The sequence below is a fragment of the Schistocerca gregaria genome, chromosome 2, assembly GCF_023897955.1.
Source record: "Schistocerca gregaria isolate iqSchGreg1 chromosome 2, iqSchGreg1.2, whole genome shotgun sequence".
Taxonomy (NCBI): Eukaryota; Metazoa; Arthropoda; class Insecta; order Orthoptera; family Acrididae; genus Schistocerca; species Schistocerca gregaria.
Genome location: NC_064921.1, coordinates 531,901,620 through 531,926,043, shown reverse-complemented (window position 1 = coordinate 531,926,043; position 24,424 = coordinate 531,901,620). Strand labels below are relative to the sequence as shown.

The window sequence follows — 24,424 nt, the reverse complement described above, 5'->3', positions numbered from 1 at the left end:
TGTATTTTTAAGATGACTTAATTCACTACTTCCTATAAGTATTTGTAAAGTAAAGGTATTCAAAAATTTCCTGTATAATGTTAAATACAAGAGCTGACAATATGTTGAGCAATATTGGCATATGTTCTGAAACCAATTTAATTCAGGATCCATAGTGAAATGAATATATAATGACCACTTACATTTCATGAAGATGACATGCAGCAAAAGTATTGGGAACAAATAATTTATTATACACATGAACTTGTCCATACTCCACCTATGAACACAGCACAGTTATGTTAGTTGAAATTGTAGTTACCACAGCTGCAGTTTAACATTTTCAGATGAGCTAATCTGTTATCTTATAAAAATAAACAGAAATGTATATCAAAACAAAATATGTATTTATGTTCAGTAACTTCATTAGTAGTGGAAACTAAATTTTGATAATACCAAATAATTTAACAAAACAGAGAACCCTTTCAACAAATGTAACTGAAAGCAGTGTCTCTGTTGTGGGATTAAATGAGTGAACAAAGTTGAGGCAGCAAGATACCTTACCTGAGCTCTCCATTCACTGTGATAGGGAATTTCATTTAGCAAGAACTGAGATAAATAAAAGTTTTGTTGCTCAGAAGAGATCAATCAATCTGCTGAGTAATTATGTTGGTTTAATAAAATGTTATCACATCTACAGATATGTGAAAGTCAACAAAATTGTGCATTATTTATAACAAATCATGAGATTCATTAAATCTTAGAGGTCAAATTGCATGTACATTATCACAATAAAGTCATGACTCTAGTATTATACAGGATAGAAAAGTCTTTCATGAAAACTAAATATAAAATGCACAAAACTGAAATATTATGATGAGCGGAAGAAATGGAAGCAACTGAAGGAAACCCATAATGTATAGGGAGGGATTCAAATGAAACCCGGTCACTAGTGTAAAGTAATGGTAATGATTTTATTAACTCAAAAATAGAATTATATACAGTACACATACTCAAAAACAGTAGCCAAAACTGTTGGCACATTTAGCCTTTTGCAACACCAGCAGGTCGATTCCATCCTTGAAGAAGCTAGTAGGCTGCTGTCAAATCCAGGCCTGGACCCACCACACACTTCATTGTCCTTTGTGAATTGATATCAACGAGTAGCTTGTTTTAGAGGTCCAAACACCAATGGATATCACCCACAGTGATTCTGCAGTTGTCCAAGACTAAAGCATTCACTTCCGCAACCATTTCCAGTGTGATGAATGATGAGCCTGTCCAGAACGAGCATCATCCTCCAGTGATTCACACCCCTCAAGGAATCATTTGTTCCATTCCACAAAACTGGAATGACTCAGACTGTACTCACCATACACAGCCTTCATATGTTGACACATTTCACAGTCTCGCAACTTCCTCTGGGGCCAAAAATCGAATCACTTCTCATTGTTCCTGCTGACTCACCTGCTTGTTCGGTAGTGGACGACAACTTGTGTGACCACCTTCTCTTCAGCGTGAAACCGCACTGGCACTATGCAACATTAAATGGTTGCACACATCAGTCTCTCTGCCAATAGATGGCGCCACCAAACATGCACTTATGTGGTGCCACTTTACATGTAAGGCAAAGGTAGACACTCTGACCAGGCTTCATTTGATTGAATGTCATAATAAGAGAAACAAAATAACTGTTCTAATTCTATTACTATCCACTCCCTTATGTTCCTATTTCAAGCTGTCAATGACTTACATTCCTTCTTTTCTCTTTTCTGTGAATGTTCCTTTCAGTGGTTCCCTCTCCAGTTCATGAAGAAGGAAACTTCTACACACACACACACACACACACACACACACACACACACACACACACACACACACACACGCCTGTGCCACTATGTAGAGTCTGCTAGATGCCCAATGCCAGGACTGCAGTTCGGCAGGTGGGCTGGGGTGGGGTGTGGGTTGTGTCATGTGGGGTGGATAGAAGGAGAGAGAGGTGGCAGGCAGGAATAGAGGTTGGCAGTGTGAAGCTACCAGCTCAGAGAAAGGCAGCCAGTTTGCACTCCAACACCTGGCCATCACATGCCTGGCCCATGCACCTGCCACCCCTCCCTCTTACATTCCCAGCCAGTAAACTGGTTGCCTTCCTCTTAGCCTCTAGCTACCCACCCCCAGCCCCTCTTCATGCCTCCTGGCTCTCTCTCCATATACCTTGTGTGTGTGTGTGTGTGTGTGTGTGTGTGTGTGCAAGTGTGTAATTTTCCTGTAACTCGAGAAAGGATTTATTTGAGAAGCTAGCAAGTTTTCTTTTTCTTTTTTCTTTTGTGTGTGTGTGTGTGTGTGTGTGTGTGTGTGTGTGTGTGTGTGTGTGGCCGTTGACAACTCAATTCTTCTGCTTTTCAGTGAGTGGTCTCCTTTACTCCTAAAGTATCTACATTCTACCAAAACTTTTCTACTATAATTAAAAGGTTCATTATCAGATTTTGATATCATATTCACGCTCTAGTCGGAATGTAAAGTCTTTATACATTTTCCCTGCACTTTTTTCAGAAAGTGTGAATAAAAATGTAAACATATTAAAAACAAAGATTTCAAGACTTACCAAGTGGGAAAGCGCCAGTCTTGAAATCTTTGTTTTTAATATATTTTCCCCATGTGGAAGTTTCTTTCTATTTTATAAAATGTAAACAAGTAGAGATCTTTGGTTTTCTAAAAATAGAACTATGAACTATAAAGTAGAATACTCGGGATCCTGAACAAAGAAAGATAAACATATCAACCACAAGGATCATATTCATTGAGTAACTGGCGTGTAAAAAGATGCAGATACGTAAATTATATTTAAAGCAGTACAGTAGAAAGACTTAAGCATTGTAAAATATTGCAATTTGAAGAATTAATATATATTGTATTAAACCTAGAAGAGGTATTCTGAGACCATGTGATGCTACTCTTCAATGTGTGAGTGCCCTGTGTGCTCTTTGAAATCTTTTCCGTGCCTTATGAATCAAAAGGGAGGCTTTTAATACACAGGAACACAAGTAATACCCTAGCACTTTCTCATCATATACTCCCCTGCAAATGTTTGAGGATGCAGAATAGTCTAAAATTTTCTGCACTACTTAAAAAAAATACTTCATGCCTCCACTCACACTGTCACACTCAAAGAAATTGTCACTCAGTTATGTTCTGCTTTACATTTGTTACAGTTTCAAATGGAATTAAGTTGTACAAAATGTCACATGATTTTATTCTCATGTACCTAGAAAAACTGACATTGAGATTTAAACTCAGTTATTTGTTAAAACTTGATCAGTCTAACAACTTTACTTCTTGATGTGTTGTTGATTATCATAAGATCTTCAGTTGGTGGTTTTTCAATGGTGTTTCTGATTTTTACTAGTGTGAGTTGCCTGTATTATCAATGATTTGCACTCCATTGCTGCTTTCAGATTAAGAAGTTGGTGAATCTCTGATAATGCTAGTCATTTATACTGCTGAAACACCAAAAAAGACAGAAAGACACTTCATAAAAAAGGATTACTATCAGCAGCACTGTTCTTATCATTGTGAAGAATATTTCATTCATAAAATAATACCACTCATTGCTATTTAAATGCTTTAACACACATAAACAAAATTATCCTTTACCAGATTCTCACTCCTTTATAAATGAAGTAGTCAACAGAAAGTTCTTTTATTCCTTTATAAATGTCACTGTATTACCCAAAATACATTTATAAACTCTGACAAGTTCTTGAATACATGTTTATTCATGTATTTGACTCCTTTGTGTTATAATGGAACACTTTATAGAAAATGCATCCTGTTATTATAGCCAGTAAAATAGTCATCAGACCCTCATCCCTTTAAATAGATTTATACAAGGTGTTCTAGGCCTAGCACCATAAATGATTCTTAGAATTTCCTTCTGTGTTTTGAAATGTTATCCCTATAATATAAATTTCCCTAAAAATAATTTTCTGTACATAATTATTGAAGGGACTCATTCATTTTTGAATCACTTATAGCAACCTACTACAGTTGTGTCTCCATTACATCCACGGTTTGCTATTAACAGTTTATTCATTCATTGTGTTCTATGAATCCCATTACAAAAGAGAACTCATGGGGATAAGGGATGAATCAAAGTATGTTTTTAAAATCAGAGGTGACTGATGGGAACTAATCTTGAGCAACACGAAACTTCAGCTTCTCCTAGTGTATTGAATGGTCAAATAACTTACAGGACTACAGCCAGGCAACATCCCCAACAACTGGTTGTCAAGGATTTATCTGACTGCATTCTAATAAGTTAGTTAAATAATTTTAAACTCTGAATTCATAAGAAACTATCAATAACCTCTTACTGTCTACTATTTATGATTAGACAGACTAAATTTAATGTAGGAAAGGTGTGACTTTGGAAAAAAAATAAGATTTGCAACCTCCTTAGTTATAATAATTAGCTGTTATTCATATCCTACTACTACCTTAACATCTACATGACCACATTAAAGTTGTGTTCTGCTTGCAGCTCCACAACCAGACCCTATCTTCTTAGTGGATTTCATTGTTTAAATAAATTTTAGTTAGTTTGTTATAGATTGTAATAGTTCAGACTCTGTAAGAAGCGCTGAACTAAACTTTATGTATACGGTCGTATCAAAATTTTACATCAGTTCATTTGCTTAAACTACCTCTCAATATTTTCAAATATTCCAGTAACAGCAAGAGGTCTAAAGAACTAAATTTTATTCCAATACCTGTATTACCTACTATAATGACAACCTTTGCACCTCCCTACATTGTAAGTGAATGATCATTAATGTATGTTAGGAACAACAAGGAGCTTGGTGCTGAATAGAATTTAGCACTAGACTTATTTATAAATATAACTTTTGGATTGGTATTTTGTAAGTATGTTAAAATTTTACAGGCTGATTTAATCCATCTTGGAGCAAAATTCGCACCTTGCATGAGGAAAGATGCCAAGATTATCAAGGAAATTGAGAAGGGGAGGGAAAAGGAGAGAGAAACAGCCTGTTGCATTCGGAATGATGATTCTGGTTGTGTTCAGTCATCACAAGCAGACTGTTCAGTAAGTTATCAAGAAGAATGTACAGTTAAAAATCATTTTGTTGTCTGCATTTGCCCAAAGAAAAATGTATAATGCTTGAATGTGTAGTTGTCTAAGATATATTTACCTAAAATAGTCAAAATAATTCATTCACCCATAATGTTTTCTTTTGGAGACAAATGAAATCTGAAAAGTTTTCAAGGAATTCCTCTAAGATCTCCAGACAAGAAGAAACAAAGTGAACTATTACCTAAAAATAAGTTCAATAATGATTTAACTCTCAAACATCTTTATTAATGCATGCAAGATAAACCATATTTCCAAGCTTGACTATGTGCCTTTTATGACTGAAAGCTTGAAAACTCCATCTGATGGCCCTGTTGGGCCATGCAGTACAGACTGGCTGCCAAAGGCATCATTTGGATGTGGTATGAAGGGGGCTCATGGGGTCAGCACACTACTCTCCTGGCCATTGTTGACTTTCCAAATCTGAGAGCCGCTACTTCTCACTCAAGCAGCTCGTCAGTTGGTGTTCTGAAGCTGAGCTGACCTCATTCCAGGCCTTCTTACCAAGGCAAAATCCCTGGCAGTACAGGAACTGAACTTGGATCCTCCACACAGCAGTCAACCACTTAGCAACAAAGATGGACTTTTATGACTGGCACATGAAAATCTCCACTGATTTCATACATGGGCAGTGCAGGCACATATTTTATAGAATACAGCTATATATTTTATTTTATGAATATTCTTTTGTAGTTTATATCATTTGTAATTTTCTCTTGCGTATGCTGCATAGGGCTCACTTGTGTACAGTATTTAAAAGAGTAATTTCTGTTGATTAATGCTGTCTGCATGAAAACATGGATTTTTTTACCTGCCAACACAGCTCCGGACAGATTTATTTATTCTCCAAGTAATTTACCTTCTTGGCTATCATTTTATAGCTTAATGTGAAAATAGGAGAAAAAAGGCACACACAGTACTCCACAGAGGGCAGACAATTTGTAAGAAGTAACATAAAAGATCATGGGAACATCATATAAGTAGAGATGCATACTGCAGTGCAAATTAACAAAAACTGTGTCTGAGCATTCACATGCTGTCAATACAATATGTGACAATGTTGTCCAAGTACACAGCCACAACAATTGGCCTCTGTGTGCAGATATGAATGTTCATGAATGTGTAAAGGGCACGAGGATACTCTGCTGACAGGGTTGTACAATTTCAGAAATGGTTTGTGGTGCTACTGTCTTGCCCACTATTGACCAACAGCATCTCATTATGTTGAGTGGAAGTAAGATCCAGTGTGTGTGAAGTTCATTATTCTGTATAATGATGTTTTCTCTCTCTCTCTCTCTCTCTCTCTCTCTCTCTCTCTCTCTCTCTCTCTCTCTCTCTCTCTATGATGAATCAGAAAACAGATGAGTGTGGGTTGGTTATACAACATCATTTGTTTACGAAAACTCCAGACCAAAATTCACGCATGAAGAATTATGTCCTAATAAATGCTACACCATTAGAGCTCCACAATCCACATTGTAAGAGTTTCTTTTTGCATATTTCATGATACCAATGTATATTATTGGGAACAACCATCAAATGACCCTGTTACTGTGAAATTAGGGTGCTATAAGATTAGTCCTCAGCATACAGATGGACTTGGTCAATAAAATATGGTGGGATTCATGAATGAATATTGACTATGCTTACTGGTTTTCTCAGATATAACATTTTCTCAACACCATGTGAATGACACAATTTACACTCCTGATTCAATGGATATCAAAGCCCTGTCTTCCTTAGATACAAGCAGCCTTGATTGAATCCTCTGCTAACAGTTTCAGAACTACTATAACAAACTGTGAAATCAAATGATCATTTCCCAGCTGGGAATGAATTTGCTGATTTATTGCAGCAATTGCATGATAATAATACATGTAAATCATTTTTATTAAAGTGCCCTGTTCCTTAAGAGAACTTCTGTTATGGTGTATGTTCCACTTATTAAAATACCTACTGGTTTTTTTTTGTATTAGGATTGGATCAGTATTGTTGAATGTTAGTGATGGATGTGTTGCCATAAGCAAATTGAAGTCCCTATGAAACATCAGAGGTTTGTTTGCAGAGATTGTGACACTGTGGTAATAGTAGTGTGCTGGAAGATATGCTCATCATGTGCGTAAAATGCTGTTCTGTGATAAAAACAGTAGAGTGGACAATGATCAGCATGTTGTGACATAAATTTGCACCAGCAATTTACATCTTGTACTTTCTCAAGTTTCACCATATTGATGAAGCCCCTCTGTATTGCACATGCTTATTCATCTGTATGTGTGCAGGTACTTAAGGCAAAGCTTATCTTAACCCAGAGGTTGGTCAGAATGCTGCATTGCTTTTCTAGGCATTGTCCTATTGGAGATGGTATGTTTTGTTTTTCCACAACTTTTGAAATGACTTAAGCCAGCCATTTGTAGCAGAACCTGCAGTTTAAGATGAACTCCAAGCCATGATGCAACTTGGATTTTTTCTACTAATAACTCATTGCTAGAAATGATAAGCGACAGAAAAAAATCCTATGATTGACTGAAGATTGAATGTTGACTGTTTGGTTTGTAATCTTCCATTTAATCAGTGAACCAACAAGCCACATTTTCAGATACTTACTAGCATAATACTGAGTGTCGTATCTAAAGCAAGTCTCATAATTAAACATTCACACTTTTATTGTACTGGGAAACAGGGTAGAAAATTGTATAGTCAATTTCAGCAATTATATGTATGGTGTATGTAAAGTTGCTATATGTGTAAGAGAGAGAGTGTTGAATTTACATGTAGGAGTTCCACGTCTTTTATAATTGATTGCTATATTCAGTCCTTTGTCAGTTTAAAATATAATTGTACCTTCCAGGTTGTGAATTACTGAAATATTAGTGAAGAATGAGCACTTTACTTCCCACAAAAGTATTACATACAGAAAGAGATAAGTGAGTGAATGGTAAATAAATTGGTATCTTTTGTCAGGATTGTAGGAGTATTATGAGTTCTTAGCATTTTTGTGTGATGGGGGTGCCTTGATGAGAAAGTACTCTCATTGTCTTTCTGTCATCAGCATTTCATTTGATAATGGCAGTGATACATACTGCAGAAATATTTAAGTAATTGTACACTTCAGATACTTTCAAGAACTCACCACACAAAACAATAATTTATAACTAGATAGTTATGCCTTTTTAAGGGCCTTCAGTATGTAGTATAAAATCTCAACAGAACTGCCTGTGAATTACTTCCTCGTGCAATGTTAGTGGATATTACATTTTATTAGCCATGACTGACAAATAAAATACTTGAGACCCATTTACTAAATATTATAAATGTGCACAGTTCATCAGTGTTTTCCAATACAGTTGGCCATCTGAATTCCTGAGAATTATGTGAGTAGTAGTACAGTAATAATGTCTAGCACATGTTACTTAGCTTTAGTAGCAAGTTTCACATTTGTTGAAAGAACTTATTGCTGTAAACAATAAGAAAGGGTTCTTAAGTTTTCTTATTCAAGTTATGTAAACAATTAACATACAAACCTCTCTGCAAAAACAGTTACAGTAATTTTAAGTGATGGTCTGTTTGTGTCTCAGTCATGTATAATTATAAGAAAGCCATTTAATTCAACTAAAATTACTTAAAACATATTATCATCTCAGTTTAATAGTCTGTGGTTGTTTGTTGAACTTAAACTCATGATACAAAATCTTACAATGTTGTTACAATCATTCCAATTAAATCTCATAATTCCATTTATTTTGTTTACTCAATTTCAACGGAGAACATTTCAACTAAGAAGTAAATTTGAAATAATATATTAATATAAATTTGATTTTATGCTAAGGATTGTGATGATACTTTCTTCTGTGATTGTTCATTCATTGTTTTGTTACTTCTTTAAATCTAATAAGGTACACTATTTTTCTTTTTCCAACCAACTGGTGCGGGGACTGAGACCTACGGTAAGTTAAGAAGCCATTAATTGGTCATCGATCTGTTATGTGCATGGGCTGTATGTATGCTTTTCACTTGTTTATCATGCTTATTGCTTTATAAAATTTAGTGCATGTAGTTTTGATTCTTAATTTTTTGTGTATGTAATTTAATACTGTCCATTTAACACGCAAAATGATGAGAGAAAAGAAAATTTGGCAATGCTTTGTTTCATCCCTCCTGAACTGCACAAATTATAAGAATAGTGATCACAGCTCTGTAACCAAGTTCATTCATCCACACCAGTGGATAGATTCTCTAAACTAGAGGTAAAAAGTTTAGATTTATGTATTAAAATGAACAAGTTTTTTGAATAATGTTAAACACAAACATTATTCATTGTCAGAAAGACTTTTACCAACAATACAATTCTTTTGTATTTACGTTTGATACATTATTTCTTAATTAATGTTTCTAATGCCAACCATCTTACTGTCAAATGCATTATTCTCTACTATCAGTCACTTGGTATGGTTGCTGCTAAAATATGCACTGCACTGTTGTAACTCATTACTTCATTGAAAAGATCGAAGTGAAAAGGGTATGTTTACTGATTGCCATTTTTAAAATTTTTTATACCAACATCATGTTTTGTAGTTGTTGTTTTATATAATTTTAAACAATGGGTTTGACGACACAAAAATTGCCTTGTAACTAGGAAGAACGACTGACTTTAAATAAAGATATAGTCACAAAAAGTTACAAGTGTAAAGTGGCTATAGAAGCAAAGTGACAGAGGTAAAATATATAGAAGTGTGGGCAATAATAAAACATTTATTGGAAAGAAGGTACATGTCATCTATGAAATAGCAGTACATTTTATTTTCCAATGACATAATTTGCATGGGAAGAAATTTATGAAGTGAAAAACAAGTTGTATTGATCTTTTAAAAGTATATCCTTTTAAATTTAATATATGAACTTCACAACCCATGCTATACACTTTTTTTAAATGTTCAACCATTTATTTACCTTTCAGATTAACAACAACTTTGCAAAATATAAGTACTTATTGTGTGAGGAACACTAATGTACACACAACAATATATTTCAAAGTATTTTCAATTCTGTGAAGTTAATATAGTTAATTCACTGGTCTTAATACATAAATAAGTAAGAATTCCCTTTTTATGCATGAAGTTGTCTTCTTTTTTTATTGTTCTTCCTTTCTCTTTGGAACAAGAAATAAACTGCTATTCTCTCCTCTGTTTGAAAAGATTAACTTCAGCTTCCTTAATAAACTCTTTCTGTGCTGTTGACTTACATCACATTGATTTTAAACTTTCTTGTGATATGTGATGTCGGAGTGGACTCGTGCAAAGTGCCTCCTATGCGGAGGATGAAGATGGATCCCTCGTGGAGCTGCAAGGAAAGCTCGTCACGTGGGCACTCTGAGGTATTGATTGAGATACAGATTTCGTTGACAGTGGACATAAGGGGCACTATGGGAGGTGGTGGGGAAAAATAACTTAGTTCAGTAGAAACACTGGAACACTCTGTGGGGTCATTGGGTGCGATGGAGTAATTTCACATGCAACATGTGGTTGGGCCTGAGGTTGTGGATTATCACACACAGTGCCTGAGCGTAACGAGGGTAGAGTATCAGCACACTCAACAATTGAGCTGCCCACAGGCGTAGGCTTGGTGCACATATGATCATGGTGGGGCGCAGGGGAGTGGGGAGTCTGTGTGAGATCAGAGTCATCACCTGACGGAGGAACACTCAACTCGAGAGGGTCTGGTACAGATTCCTCAATCATCCAAGCTGCTTTCATGTGTTGTAGGAAAACTGTCTACTGATGGCCACTGACGAGAAAGTCCATAGTATTGTCAGTGTGAGCCTCTACTTGATGCGGGCCAGATTGAGGTGGCTGCAAAGTAGGTTTTACTGCGTCATCCCATAACATAACGAACTCGCAAGAGTCCAGTGTTGAATGCAGAAAGACTCAAAGACGGGTGTGTGCTTGTGGAGGGGGCATGCAGTTTGCAGCTATGTGTGTCTGGACATGCCCAACTACAGCGGGGAGGTTGGACAGGTCGATGAGTGCTTCATCATTTACAAACTCTACTGGGAGAATTAGGGTCTCTCTGTCAAGTGAAACCTGAAGATCTTTCTATTCCTAACATAACCCAGGGAAGGACATCGGACCACTCACCGCCGTGGCATGTGAGGGCCACTTTTGGAGTCCTGCACCACTACTTGACCAGTCCATTGCTCTGTGGGTGGTAAACCATTTTGCGGAATCTATCCACCCCACAGAGTACACACAGTTTGTTAAGCAGCAGAGATTCAAACTGCCTTCCCTGTTCGGTGGTGATGGATGAAGGGCAGCCGAATCGAGCTATCCAGATGGATACGAATGCATGTGCTACAGAATCCGCTGTGATGTCCTGCTGGGGGATTGCCTCTACCCAATGTGTAATGCAGTCGATGACAGACAGGATATACTTGAAACCATCAGACATGGGTAACTGTCCGACGAGGTCCAGATGCACATGTTGGAAGCAGACTTTCGGACTGTCCAATTAACCTAGATAGGGTTCTGTGTGCCTGCCGTTTTTGCTGCACTGGCACTGTAAACAAGCATGAGCCCAAGTACAACAATCCCTCTTCACATCCAGCCACACAAAGTGTTCTGCAACAATGCGTGTAGTAGCCTCAGCACCAGGATGTAAAGGGTTATGTAACATGTTGAATACTTGGCGACGCAGTGAAGGAGGAACAATAGGCTGGGCAGTGACCCTGGACATATCACACCACAATGGCCTGACTGAGCCCGGTAGGTTGCAGGAGACAATCTGGAGAGAAGTATCTGGGTCCTGTTGGGGGTTGTACAATTTGGTATCATTGTCTCGTAAGCTGGCCAATTCGTCAAAATTAATGGGGAATGAAATGGCAGTGATACATGATAAGTAGTCGGCCACCACATTTTGTGAACCTCGGATGTAACAGATGTCTGTTGCGCATGGGAAAATTAAGTCCATCTGCCAAAACCTACGTGGGGGAAGGTCAATTGTGGGGTTACGGGAAGCCTCTTCGAGGGAGCGATGGGTCTGTGAAAAATGTTATGTTCCTTCCTTCGATGTCTGTGCAGAAATATTTTACAGTTTCGTAAACTGCAAGCAAGTCTCTGTCAAATGCTGGCAATTTATGTTGAGCCGTAGATAGTTTTTCAGGGAGGGGGGGGGGGGGGGAGGGGGGGGGGGACATAGTGGTTGTGTCATGTCACTGACACACTGTTGGAGGACTGCAGTGATTGCAAAATCATTTGCATCTGCTGTAATAGAGATGCAGGTATCTGCCAAAGGGTGGGCGAGAGAGATTCACATCATTATTTATGACGAGACTAGGCAACAGAAACCCTCACAGCTGTGGCAACGCTTGCGTGCGCAGGTCAGTACCAAGATCTCGCCAAACTTAGCGCTCTGGGCATTGTGGTTGGTGAAGCTGCTGCAAGAACTACAATTACATTTGCTTCCACATACCACAGCGTCACTTGAGGATAAACTATGGCTGGCAGACCAGGCATACACCATTATTCGGCATCGCCACCTCCTGCACAGCACAGTGCCTAATTCCACTGAGGATAGTAATCCTGTGAATATACTCTCACTGTTGGGTGGTCGAGGCCAGGCGCATGCGTATCGTGGACAACACATGGAACAGCAGCCATCTAGCGGCCGAGGACCTTCTACGTGGCTAACGCTGACTTAAGGTCTTCGAAAGTTCTCACCATGTTGTCAGACCACTGTACTTGGCGACTACCCGAGGTTTGTTTCCCGGCCAATGCGTCAGTCAAAGGGGTTTAAAGTGCTGCCACCATCGGCAGGTTACGATGGTAGAAATTGATAGTTCCTAAAATCGCGAGGCTGTTCACCAGTGAAGAGCACTCAATGAGAGCCATGTCAAAATCATTGGGAAGCTGAGGGGGAGCGGGGGGGGGGGGGGGGGGGGGGGCAAGGAGGCGACTGAACATGAGATGAATGGACAAGGCATGGTGCAATAATGCGGCCAAGTGGAGGTCTGGAGACAGTCCAAAATGAAAAAGGAAGTCTATGCCTAATACTGGGACAGTCCAAAATGAAAAAGGAAGTCTATGCCTAATACTGGGTCTTCTACATCAGCCATGTAGAAGGTCCAAGTGAACTGTTTGTTAGGTATGAGTTCAATAGGTAACTTGGCCAAACTGTTGACACAAAGTGGCGATTTATTTGCTGCTCGAAGAAACAGTTTGGCTTGTGTTGTCTCCTTTACAGTAAATGTGGGAGATATGACACTCATGTCTGCTCTGGTATTGATGAGAAAATACCGGCCTAAACCTAAATCCAAGATGTAGAGACATACATGTGAGCCATGGCACCTACTGCGGCCCGTGTGTAGCATTTGGGGATGCGCAGGGCGGGCGGCAGTTGCAAGTGGCGTTTTTATATGTGGAATGGAACAATCATATGCGTGAGTCAGCTGTACTCACCCTGCCAGCCGAAGCATCAGGCGAGGGGAAGGCAGGATGGGCAGGCGCTAGCCCGGTTGGGGTGGGGAGAGGCTACTGACGGCCTGCCCTCGGCCACTAGATGGCTGCTGTGTTGTCCACGATACGCATGTGCCTGGCCTCTACCACCCAACAGTGAGAGTATATTCACAGGATTACCAAGTAACGCTGTGTTATGTGGAAGCAAATGTAATTGTAGTTCTTGCAGCAGCTTCACCAACCACAATGCCCAGAGCGCTAAGTTTGGCGAGATTTCGGTACTGACCTGCGCACGCAAGCGTTGCCACAACTGTGAGGGTTTCTGTTGCCTAAAGTCTCGTCATAAATAATGTTGTGAATCATGTCGGCTGGTGGATGAGAAAATTGTTCGATGAGTAATGCACAGGCAGAGGCATATTTGTTGCATTTGGGTGGGTTCAGCAACAAGTCACTGGTGAGATCAGGGTGGTCATGCAGGTGGTTCACTAAACACACAAAACGAGTGCTGTCATCTGCAGTATTGTGTATGTCCAACATGCTGTCCACCAAGGTAAACCACATCACTGGATTGTCCTGTTGTAATGGCAGCAGCTTCGTAAGACGACCTGGGACCAATGCTTGCGGGGGTGGAGTATAGGCACAAATCGTACAGGAATTCTGCATGGTGTTCACTGATGCGAACTGTGCCTCAGTGGCGGGCGATGTGTTGCATTGAATGTCCATTAGCTGTGCAGGCGAGACTTGATATCCAGTCCTTGTAAGCAGGAAATCTTTACGGCCACAAGATGAGCACGGCGCGGCAGGTGCGGAAGGATCAATGTCAGATGCAGACGAAATCTCGAGCAGAGGCACAAAATCGCGACTGTGCATCAAGTGGCAGGGCAGAACCATAGCAGGTGTGCCACCTGAGGTGTGTGTGGAACAGCAGGATGGGTAGCCATATACATGGCCCGGCGCAGATGACGTGAGTGTCCCTTCGAGGAGCTCTAAGGAGGGGATGGTCATGCCTGTGGACCCCAAAACTGGACAGGTGCATGGTCCATGTTGTGTGGTAGAAACTTGGATGAGGGGTCTCTGAGATCTTGTGCTGGAGGAGCATTCTGCCAAGCATAGAATGCCGTAGAAGGTGTCCGCACTGATGTGTGCAGCACCCGTTGTGGTGTGGGTTAGGGTCGTCTGGCCGGTCAAAAGCAAAGACCGGAGACACAAACATTCCTATTGTATTAGTAGCACACAGGGTAACGCACTGCACTTCACAGTCGAATGTCCATTCTGTGGTCATGGCATCCTGCAATGCCAGAAAAACGGGAGTTTGCGACATTGTCTATTCCCGCGAAACCGGTGGTACACAGCAAACGAATGCAATGTATTTTCACAACTTGGGGTCACCAGTGTGGGTTTTCTGGCTATACCAACTGACCATGCACAGAACACTCCAACCTATTACGATCAGGCACTTTTATTAAGGCATGTGTAATTACAGAAAACACAAGAAAAACACTTCAGAAAATCACAACACACACATCATGACCCAAGTCCACAAGACCAACCCAAAGAACAACAAGTACCCAAAGATCGTTTACTCTGCACTTCATAGGTGGCAGCTACTGGCAGTCAATGGTCACCACAAGTGGATGAGGAAGTTTTAGATGCCATTCCAGATGATTTATATTCAAAATCTAAGGAGTGACTGGAATGGAACCAGACATCCAGGACCTTATGATTGGTAATCAATGATTCTAACCATAGACCATGATAACCTTTGAAGAGATCATAAGATATGGAATGAGGCATACTTGACTGTAACGTATTCATCCAGGAGGAAACAAATAGAAAATTGACTTGGCTAGTACCAAATGGAACTGAAAATTAAATTCACTGTATTTTATTAAGCAGTAAATAACTTATACTGCATTTAATCATCCTAAAACATTTTTTGTACAAGACGTGATGGTCTGTAGAATTTTAAGGACTCAAGATTAAAAAGGTGCAGAGATAGAAGAAATGAAACTTGTTAGATTATAAATCAAAAAGGTAGATGTGTTTATTTAAAATGAGGGAGATTTAGCAAATTACACAAATTTATCAGCTTTGAAAATGAAGCTTACAGGCCTACACACATAGACTGAAAGCAATATTCATTGATAGCTGCTGAAGCAAGCACAAAAATAAGTTTCTATTGGAAATCTAATTGCAAATAAAACAAGCCAGCTGTTATGTAGGGTGTGAGAATTCTGCGAAAACCATAAGAAAACACGACAAAAAGTCGAGACTGAACAAAACCATTAGGAATTGTGTTTGAGGGTATGATAAGATATTATAACGAAAATTTTATAAAAGACGCAACTGAAGACAGTAAGTGTGTGAATAAGACGAAACGGATACTTATTGCTAGGTGATAATTACATTTCATTATTTGTTATGGCAAGTGGCTGCATAACTAATAAGCAACAGAAAGCACTATACAGGTATTCAAAAATTTCTGTAAGTATTTATTAAGTTTAAGAGATGACTTAGCAACACAGTTAGTAATGAAAATAACATTCTGGAAGGAATTTCAGGTGGGATGTGTAATCCAATTGAGATATGAGGAAAGGAAAGATGCCTGAAGATAATCATGTTTCAGTAGAAATAATTAAAGCTGGAGAAATAACAAGGAACTTGAAGAATGGTTTGTAGTATATCTGCAAAATAAAGAAACCCTACAAATCTTGAACAGTGCTGTAATGGTCCTGCTTCACTAAAAAGGATACAGAAAAACCATAAAAAACTATAGATCTATCAAATTCCTTTTTGTTATATGCAAGATACTCAGTAAAACAGTTACTAACTGTATGCAAAATCATTTGATTATTAACAATTCAAAGGAACACACTGTCTTTAAAAGTAGATATAAATTAGCACAATGGACGACTTGCAAGTAATCAGTGAAATTGTGTAGGCTGAGACAATAATGACAACCACTCAGAATATATCTATAATGTGTGAAGATATCAAGGTGTGATTTCTTTTAAGTCATTGCAGACAGCGAGGTGAATTTTCTGACATAATCGTGTTATATTTAACGTTTATAGCTGCAAAATTATAACACCAATTTTATTTGAATTATACTTTTTTATGGCATATGAAAGAGCCTTTGAAGAGGACTGTGATGAGTGTGAAACTTGATCAAATAGAAACAATATAACAGAGCTTCACATCACTGTCACATCACCAAGAAAAAATGCCCCACAAATGTCTAGCCTGCCGTATCAAACGTAAGCAAATGTGTAACTCATGTACACCTTGTCTTTTTTATTATGTCTGGCATATCAAGTGCTCAATGTTGAAATTGAGCAGTGACACATGCCTTAACGATTACAGATGGGCCAATACTGCACATTCAGTTTCATTGGAAGTGTTGTATATGAGGTCCGCCAGTTATGCAAAACACCATTTTTTTCAGTACCCAAACATGTTTTGGCACCATTGTGCCATCATCAGTGGGTTTTTGTTTTTATTTATTCTGTAGTGTGAACATTTTTGTTAAATGATTATGAAATTATGTGCATCTTTAGTTCAAACAATAGGTCATTTCTATTTGTAAATACTTTTACATTTGGTATAAATAAAATAGAAAGAAACTTCCACATGGGAAAAATATATTAAAAACAAAGATTCCAAGACTTACCAAGCGGGAAAGCGCCGGTAGATAGGCACAATGAATAAAACCCACAAACACACACACAGAATTTGAGCTTTCGCAACCGGCGGCTGCTTCGTCAGGAAAGAGGGAAGGAAAAGGAAAGATGAAAGGATGTGGGTTTTAAGGGAGACGGTAAGGAGTCATTCCAATCCCGGGAGCGGAAAGACTTACCTTAGGGGGAAAAAAGGATAGGTATATACTCGCGCACACACATACACACACATATCCATACATACATACACAGACACAAGCAGATATATTTAAAGGTAAAGAGTATGGGCAGAGATGATAGTCAAGGCGGAAGTGTGGAGGCAAAGATGATGCTGAATGACAGGTGAGGTATGAGTGGCAGCAACTTGAAATTAGCGGAGATTGAGGCCTGGTGGATAACGAGAAGAGAGGATATATTGAAGGGCAAGTTCCCATCTCCGGAGTTCGGATAGGTTGGTGTTGGTGGGAAGTATCCAGATAACTCGGACGGTGTAACACTGTGCCAAGATGTGCTGGCTGTGCACCAAGGCATGTTTAGCCACAGGGTGATCCTCATTACCAACAAACACTGTCTGCCTGTGTCCATTCATGCGAATGGACAGTTTGTTGCTGGTCATTACCACATAGAAAGCGTCACAGTGTAGGCAGGTCAGTTGGTAAATCACGTGGGTGCTTTCACATGTGGCTCTGCCTTTGATTGTGTACACCTTCCGGGTTACAGGACTGGAGTAGGTGGTGGTGGGAGGGTGCATAGGACAGGTTTTACACCGGGAGCGGTTTCAAGGGTAGGAGTCAGAGGGTATGAAATCCCCAAAGCACCTTCCCTACCAGCAACAAACTGTCCATTCGCATGAATGGACACAGGCAGACAGTGTTTGTTGGTAATGAGGATCACCCTGTGGCTAAACATGCCTTGGTGCACAGCCAGCACATCTTGGCACAGTGTTACACCGTCCAAGTAATCTGGATACTTCCCACCAACACAAACCTATCCGAACTCCGGAGATGGGAACTTGCCCTTCAATATATCCTCTCTTCCCGTTATTTACCAGGACTCAATCTCCGCTAATTTCAAGTTGCCGCCACTCATACATCACCAGTCATTCAACATCATCTTTGCCTCCACACTTCCGCCTTGACTTACATCTCTGCCCATACTCTTTGCCTTTAAATATGTCTGCTGGTGTCTGTGTATGTATGGATGGATATGCGTGTGTATGTGTGTGCGCGAGTATATACCTATCCTATTTTCCCCCTAAGGTAAGTCTTTCCGCTCCCGGGATTGGAATGACTCCTTACCCTCTCCCTTAAAACCCACATCCTTTCATCTTTCCTTTTCCTTCCCTCTTTCCTGACGAAGCAGCCACCGGTTGCGAAAGCTCAAATTCTGTGTGTGTGTTTGTGTGTTTTATTCATTGTGCCTATCTACTGGCGCTTTCCCGCTTGGTAAGTCTTGGAATCTTTGTTTTTAATATATTTACATTTGGTATGTATGAATTTTCTGGATCACTTGTGTGTTAATTACTACAGGTGGCTTGTCATCTACAACCAAATGATCTTGATGAGGAAGGTTTTTGCTCGGAGTTAATCTATCTTCTAGAATGTAATTTAATATGTCCTAATGTTTAATGCCTATATTCATTTTTACTTATGTTTTCGTGTGGCAAGCACTTCCATTCTCCGCATCATGCTGAGGTGTTGTGATGCACACATAACTATAACAAGTATTTTCCACAAATAACGTAGTAAAACACTTTTCACTTCACCAAAACACAGTGTGAGTGTGGTTTGCCATGTGTCCCAGAAGACATTCTAGAAGGTAGGTTAACTCCCAGCTAAAAACTTTCTCGTCAACATTGTTTGGTTGCAGATGACAAGCTGCCTGTAGTAATTGACACACAAGTGATGCTTGCACACCAAATGTAAAGATATTTACAAAAATAAACAATCTATTGTTTGAACTAAAGATGCATATAATTTTATAATTATTTAACAGAATTGTTCACATAACAGAATAAATAAAAGTGAAAACCCACTGATGATGGAACAGTGATGCCAAAACACATGTTTGGGTACTGAGAAAAAATGGCATTTTGCATAACTGGCGGACCTCACAACCAACAATTTTAACTGAAAACACAGAAAACACAAGAAGCTGCAGATCAAACTGATGAAGTTTCATTGAAAATTATAGCAGTACAGCCACATGTTATATGTCATTTCATATCATGAGGAGTTATGTAGAATACTTGGTTTCATTTTTCACGCTATTAGAAAAGGCCATTTTGCTTTTCCTCTGTAACTTTCATTTTTTCTAACTTTTCTGTTAAGGTCTAAAATTATGTATGCAACATTAGTGGGACATCCTTCACATTGGTATATGGGCTGTGTCATGTCCAATAACTGTGACAGCATATAATTGGTAACTGTAGATATATGTAGCCATTTAGAGTCCTAACAATAAAACAGGAACAAATTATGTGACTACTGAAAAGCCCATACCACACACTGACAGACCAGGGTTGTTGTTTATCCTCAGGCAGAATCAACACTTAGCTGATCAGTAGTGTGTATTGTGAAGATTGATTTGCCATAGTCTGTTAACAATACTCCATCCACATATAAAGCCTTGCATCTATTCAGTGTTTGTAGACATCACATAGAGAACAGTAACCAGTTTTGAAACTCTGGCCTGAAGCTGCTGATGGAGCAAAATGTGGAAAGGATGAAATGTGTTTGGCTTCTTATACTCTCAGAATACTCTTTAGGCTGATCCCAAATGCGTATTCAAATTGCCTCATAGTGACATGTGGCTCATGTTTTAACACTCCTGAACATTAGTTACATTTCTCTCATCAGTTGCTGTTCTTTTCATTCATGTATTTTATTCTTCACACTTCCAGTTTATTCAAATTTTGTTGTCATGATAGTAAATACAGATTATTTATTTCTTTAGCATCCTTATTATCACCTTCATGATATCGGACTTGTCATGAGCACTGGATGTGATGAGGATACCTTCCATCACACAACACTGCTGCTCCAACAGTTTGGAGACATTAGTCATAAATGAAAGTAACGCCTGCATTTTTTACTGCCATATAAATTGTTAACTGCTGAATACCTGCACAAACAGGTTGTTTAACCACTACAACAGTACAGCACAGACTGATGGACTTCAAGTACACAGATAAACCGAGTTATGTATTTGCTTCCATTTGGTACAGCAGGGCAGACATTTGTGGCATTCTTTCTCTTGGAGGTAGGACAGTTGTTTGTGGTGCTGTTGTCTTGTTACTATTTGATCAGGCTCCACATTTGCTATAAAGCTGAAGTTGTCTTCAAAGGCTCTTTCCATGCCACAGCAAATTGTCTTTACTTCCTTTAAACAAAATCAGTGACATAATTGACCAACTATAAAATTACTTACATATGTGAGAAATTGTACGACGTAGCCCACTGTAACTTAGCAAAAGTTACACCACAATATATTTATTTGTTCTGTATATATTTTTGTAATGCTCTTTCTTAGCTGCCTCCCCCTGTAGGAAGGTTACAGTCATGTATACACTGCAAAGAAAATAGTATGAAGTCACAATTATGTCACAGAGGCAGTTGAAGGGTTATTGTATTTGGGATGGTTGAATACAACAACTGAATGGAGTAGAAAAGAAATTAAGAGAAGAGTAAAAGTTACCTGACTTGCCTTTGGTAAACAAAACAGAATTTCAAAACTAAGCTTCCAATCTGCCTGCCAAGGAAAGTTCATAGTCACTATATTTTACCAGTATTCACTTATGGAAGTGAAACATGGACTGTTAACGTGAAAACCATTCAAAGCTTTAGGGCTTCTCCAATTTACTATTGAGAGATTCACAGTGATAATTACCAAGAGAGAAAATAAAACAAAAATGAACCATAGAACAAAATTAAGTTTCATTTTCTTCTTTCTGAAACATTTCTGCTTATACACGTCATTTACAGAGCCTCTTTGAAGCTTCTCTTTTCCCCCACACACTGTCATCCAGCATTTCCTCCCACTGAAGTCCTCTTTGGTTCACATAATCCTTTACCTTGTCTATCACTCTTGTTTATGGTCTTCCAACTGGGCTTCGTCCAGATTCTGCCCACTATAAAGCTCTTTTTTGGAGTCTTTCTTGTGCTATTGTTTTAACGTAGTCAAATCATTTAAGCCTATTTCTCTCAATACAAAAGTTAGGCGATTGATCTGAAGGGTATTTCATTATGTTTCATTCCTTATCCTTTCCCTTCTCATCTTACCCAGGATCCTTTATAGAAAGTGAATCGCTGTTGTTTGTATTTTGCTCAGATGTTCCTTTATGCAAGTCCAACATTCTGATCCATAGGTCAAAATTGTCAGATAATATGACTTGTGTATCGTACTCTTCTTTCTGTCTTCTCTGAAGTTATATGAAAGCATCTTTGTTGTTGTGGTCTTCAGTCCTGAGACTGGTTTGATGCAGCTTTCCATGCTACTCTACACTGTGCAAGCTGCTTCATCTCCCAGTACCTACTGCAGCCTACATCCTTCTGGATCTGCTTAGTGTATTCATTTCTTGACCTCTACGATTTTTACCCTCCACGCTGCCCTCCAATACTAAATTGGTGATCCCTTGGTGCCTCAGAACATGTCCTACCAACCGATCCCTTCTTCTAGTCAAGTTGTGCCACAAACTCCTCTTCTCCCCAATCCTATTCAATACCTCCTCATTAGTTATGTGATCTACCCATCTAATCTTCCGCATTCTTATGTAGCACCACATTTCAAAAGCTTCTATTCTCTTCTTGTCCAAACTATTTATCGTCCACGTCTCACTTCCATACATGGCTACACTCCATACAAATACTTTCAGAAACATCTTCCTGACACTTAAATCTATACTCGATGTGTTAACATTTCTCTTCTTCAGAAACGCTTTCCTTGCCATTGCCAGTCTACATTTTATATCGTCTCTACTTCGACCATCATCAGTTATTTTACTCCCTAAATAGCAAAACTCCTTTACTACTTTAAGTGTCTCATTTCCTAATCTAATTCCCTCAGCATCACCCGACTTAATTCGACTACATTCCATTATCCTCATTTTGCTTTTGTTGATGTTCATCTTATATCCTCCTTTCAAGACACTATCCATTCCGTTCAACTGCTCTTCCAAGTCCTTTGCTGTCTCTGACTGAATTACAATGTCATCAGCGAAGATTAAAGTTTTTATTTCTTGTCCATGGATTTTAATGCCTACTTCAAATTTTTCTTTTGTTTCCTTTACTGCTTGCTCAATATACAGATTAAATAACACCGGGAAGAGGCTACAACCCTGTCTCACTCCCTTCCCAACCACTGCTTCCCTTTCATGTCCCTCGACTCTTATAACTGTCATCTGGTTTCTGCACAAATTGTAAATAGCCTTTTGTTCCCGGTATTTTACCCTTGCCACCTTCAGAATTTGAAAGAGAGTATTCCAGTCAACATTGTCAAAAGCTTTCTCCAAGTCTACAAATGCTAGAAACGTAGGTTTGCCTTTTCTTAATTTAGTGCCTAAGATGAGTCATAGGGTCAGTATTGCCTCACGTGTTCCCATACTTCTACGGAATCCAAACTGGTCTTCCCCGAGGTCAGCTTTTACTTGTTTTTCCATTCGTCTGTAAAGAATTCGCGTTAGTATTTTGCAGATGTGACTTATTAAACTGATAGTTCGGTAATTTTCACATCTGTCAACATCTGCTTTCTTTGGGATTGGAATTATTATACTCTTCTTGAAGTCTGAGGGTATTTCACCTGTCTCATACATTTTGCTCACCAGATGGCAGAGTTTTGTCAGGACTGGCTCTTCCAAGGCTGTCAGTAATTCTAATGGAATGTTGTCTACTCCTGAGGCCTTGTTTCGACTTACGTCTTTCAGTGCTCTATCAAATTCTTCACGCAGTATCATATCTCCCATTTCATCTTCACCTACATCCTCTTCCCTTTCTATAATATTACCCTCAAGTACATTGCCCTTGTATAGTCCCTCTATATACTACTTCCACCTATCTGCTTTTCCATCTTTGCTTAGAATTGGGTTTCCCTCTGAGCTCTTGATATTCATACAAGTGGTTCTCTTTTCTCCAAAGTCTCTTTAATTTACCCGCAGGCAGTATCTACCTTACCCCTAGTGAGATAAGCCTCTACATCCTTACATTTGTCGTCTAGCCATCCCTGCTTAGCCATTTTGCACTTCCTGTTTATCTCATTTTTGAGACGTTTGTATTCCTTTTTGCCTGCTTCATTTAAATTCAGTATTTCATCTGTCACCCAACGATTTCTACTAGCCCTTGTCTTTTTACCTACTTGATCCTCTGCTGCCTTCACTACTTCATCCCTCAAAGCTACCCATTCTTCTTCTACTGTATTTCTTTCCCCCATTCTTGTCAATCGTTCCCTTATGCTCTTCCTGAAACTCTGCACAATCTCTGGTTTAGTCAGTTTATCCAGGTCCCATCTCCTTAAATTCCCACCTTTTTGCAGTTTCTTCAGTTTCAATCTACAGCTCATAACCAATAGATTGTGGTCAGAGTCCACATCTGCCCCTGGAAATGTCTTACAATTTAAAACCTGGTTCCTAAATCTCTGTCTTACCATTATATAATCTATCTGAGACCTTCCAGAATCTCCAGGATTCTTCCATGTATACAACCTTCTCTTATGATTCTTGAACCAAGTGTTAGCTATGATTAAGTTGTGCTCTGTGCAAAATTCTACCAGGCGGCTTCCTCTTTCATTTCTTACCCCCAATCCATATTCACCTACTACGTTTCCTTCTCTTCCTTTTTCTACTCTCGCATTGCAGTCACCCATGACTATTAAATTTTCATCTCCTTTCACTATCTGAATAATTTATTTTATCTCATCATACATTTCTTCCATTTCTTCGTCATTTGCAGAGCTAGTTGGCATATAGACTTGTACTACTGTCGTAGGTGTGGGCTTCGTGTCTATCTTGGCCACAATAATGCATTCACTATGTTGATTGTAGTAGCTTACCTGCACTCCTATTTTTTTATTCATTATTAAACCTACTCCTGCATTACCCCTATTTGATTTTGTGTTTATAACCCTGTAGTCACCTGACCAGAAGTCTTGTTCCTCCTGCCACCAAACTTCACTAATTCCCACTA

At 39.0% G+C, this 24,424-nt stretch overlaps 1 protein-coding gene across 1 annotated transcript in view; it reads left to right on the top strand.

Annotated features, from left to right (window-relative positions):
- Positions 1-24,424, top strand: part of LOC126330513 (inactive rhomboid protein 1-like) — a 786,904-nt gene that overhangs the window by 693,666 nt on the left and 68,814 nt on the right. Inside the window, exons 11-12 of the mRNA XM_049996362.1 lie at positions 4,922-5,085; positions 9,054-9,072. Coding sequence (XP_049852319.1) covers positions 4,922-5,085; positions 9,054-9,072 — 183 coding nt within the window. The remainder of the gene's footprint in view (positions 1-4,921; positions 5,086-9,053; positions 9,073-24,424) is intronic.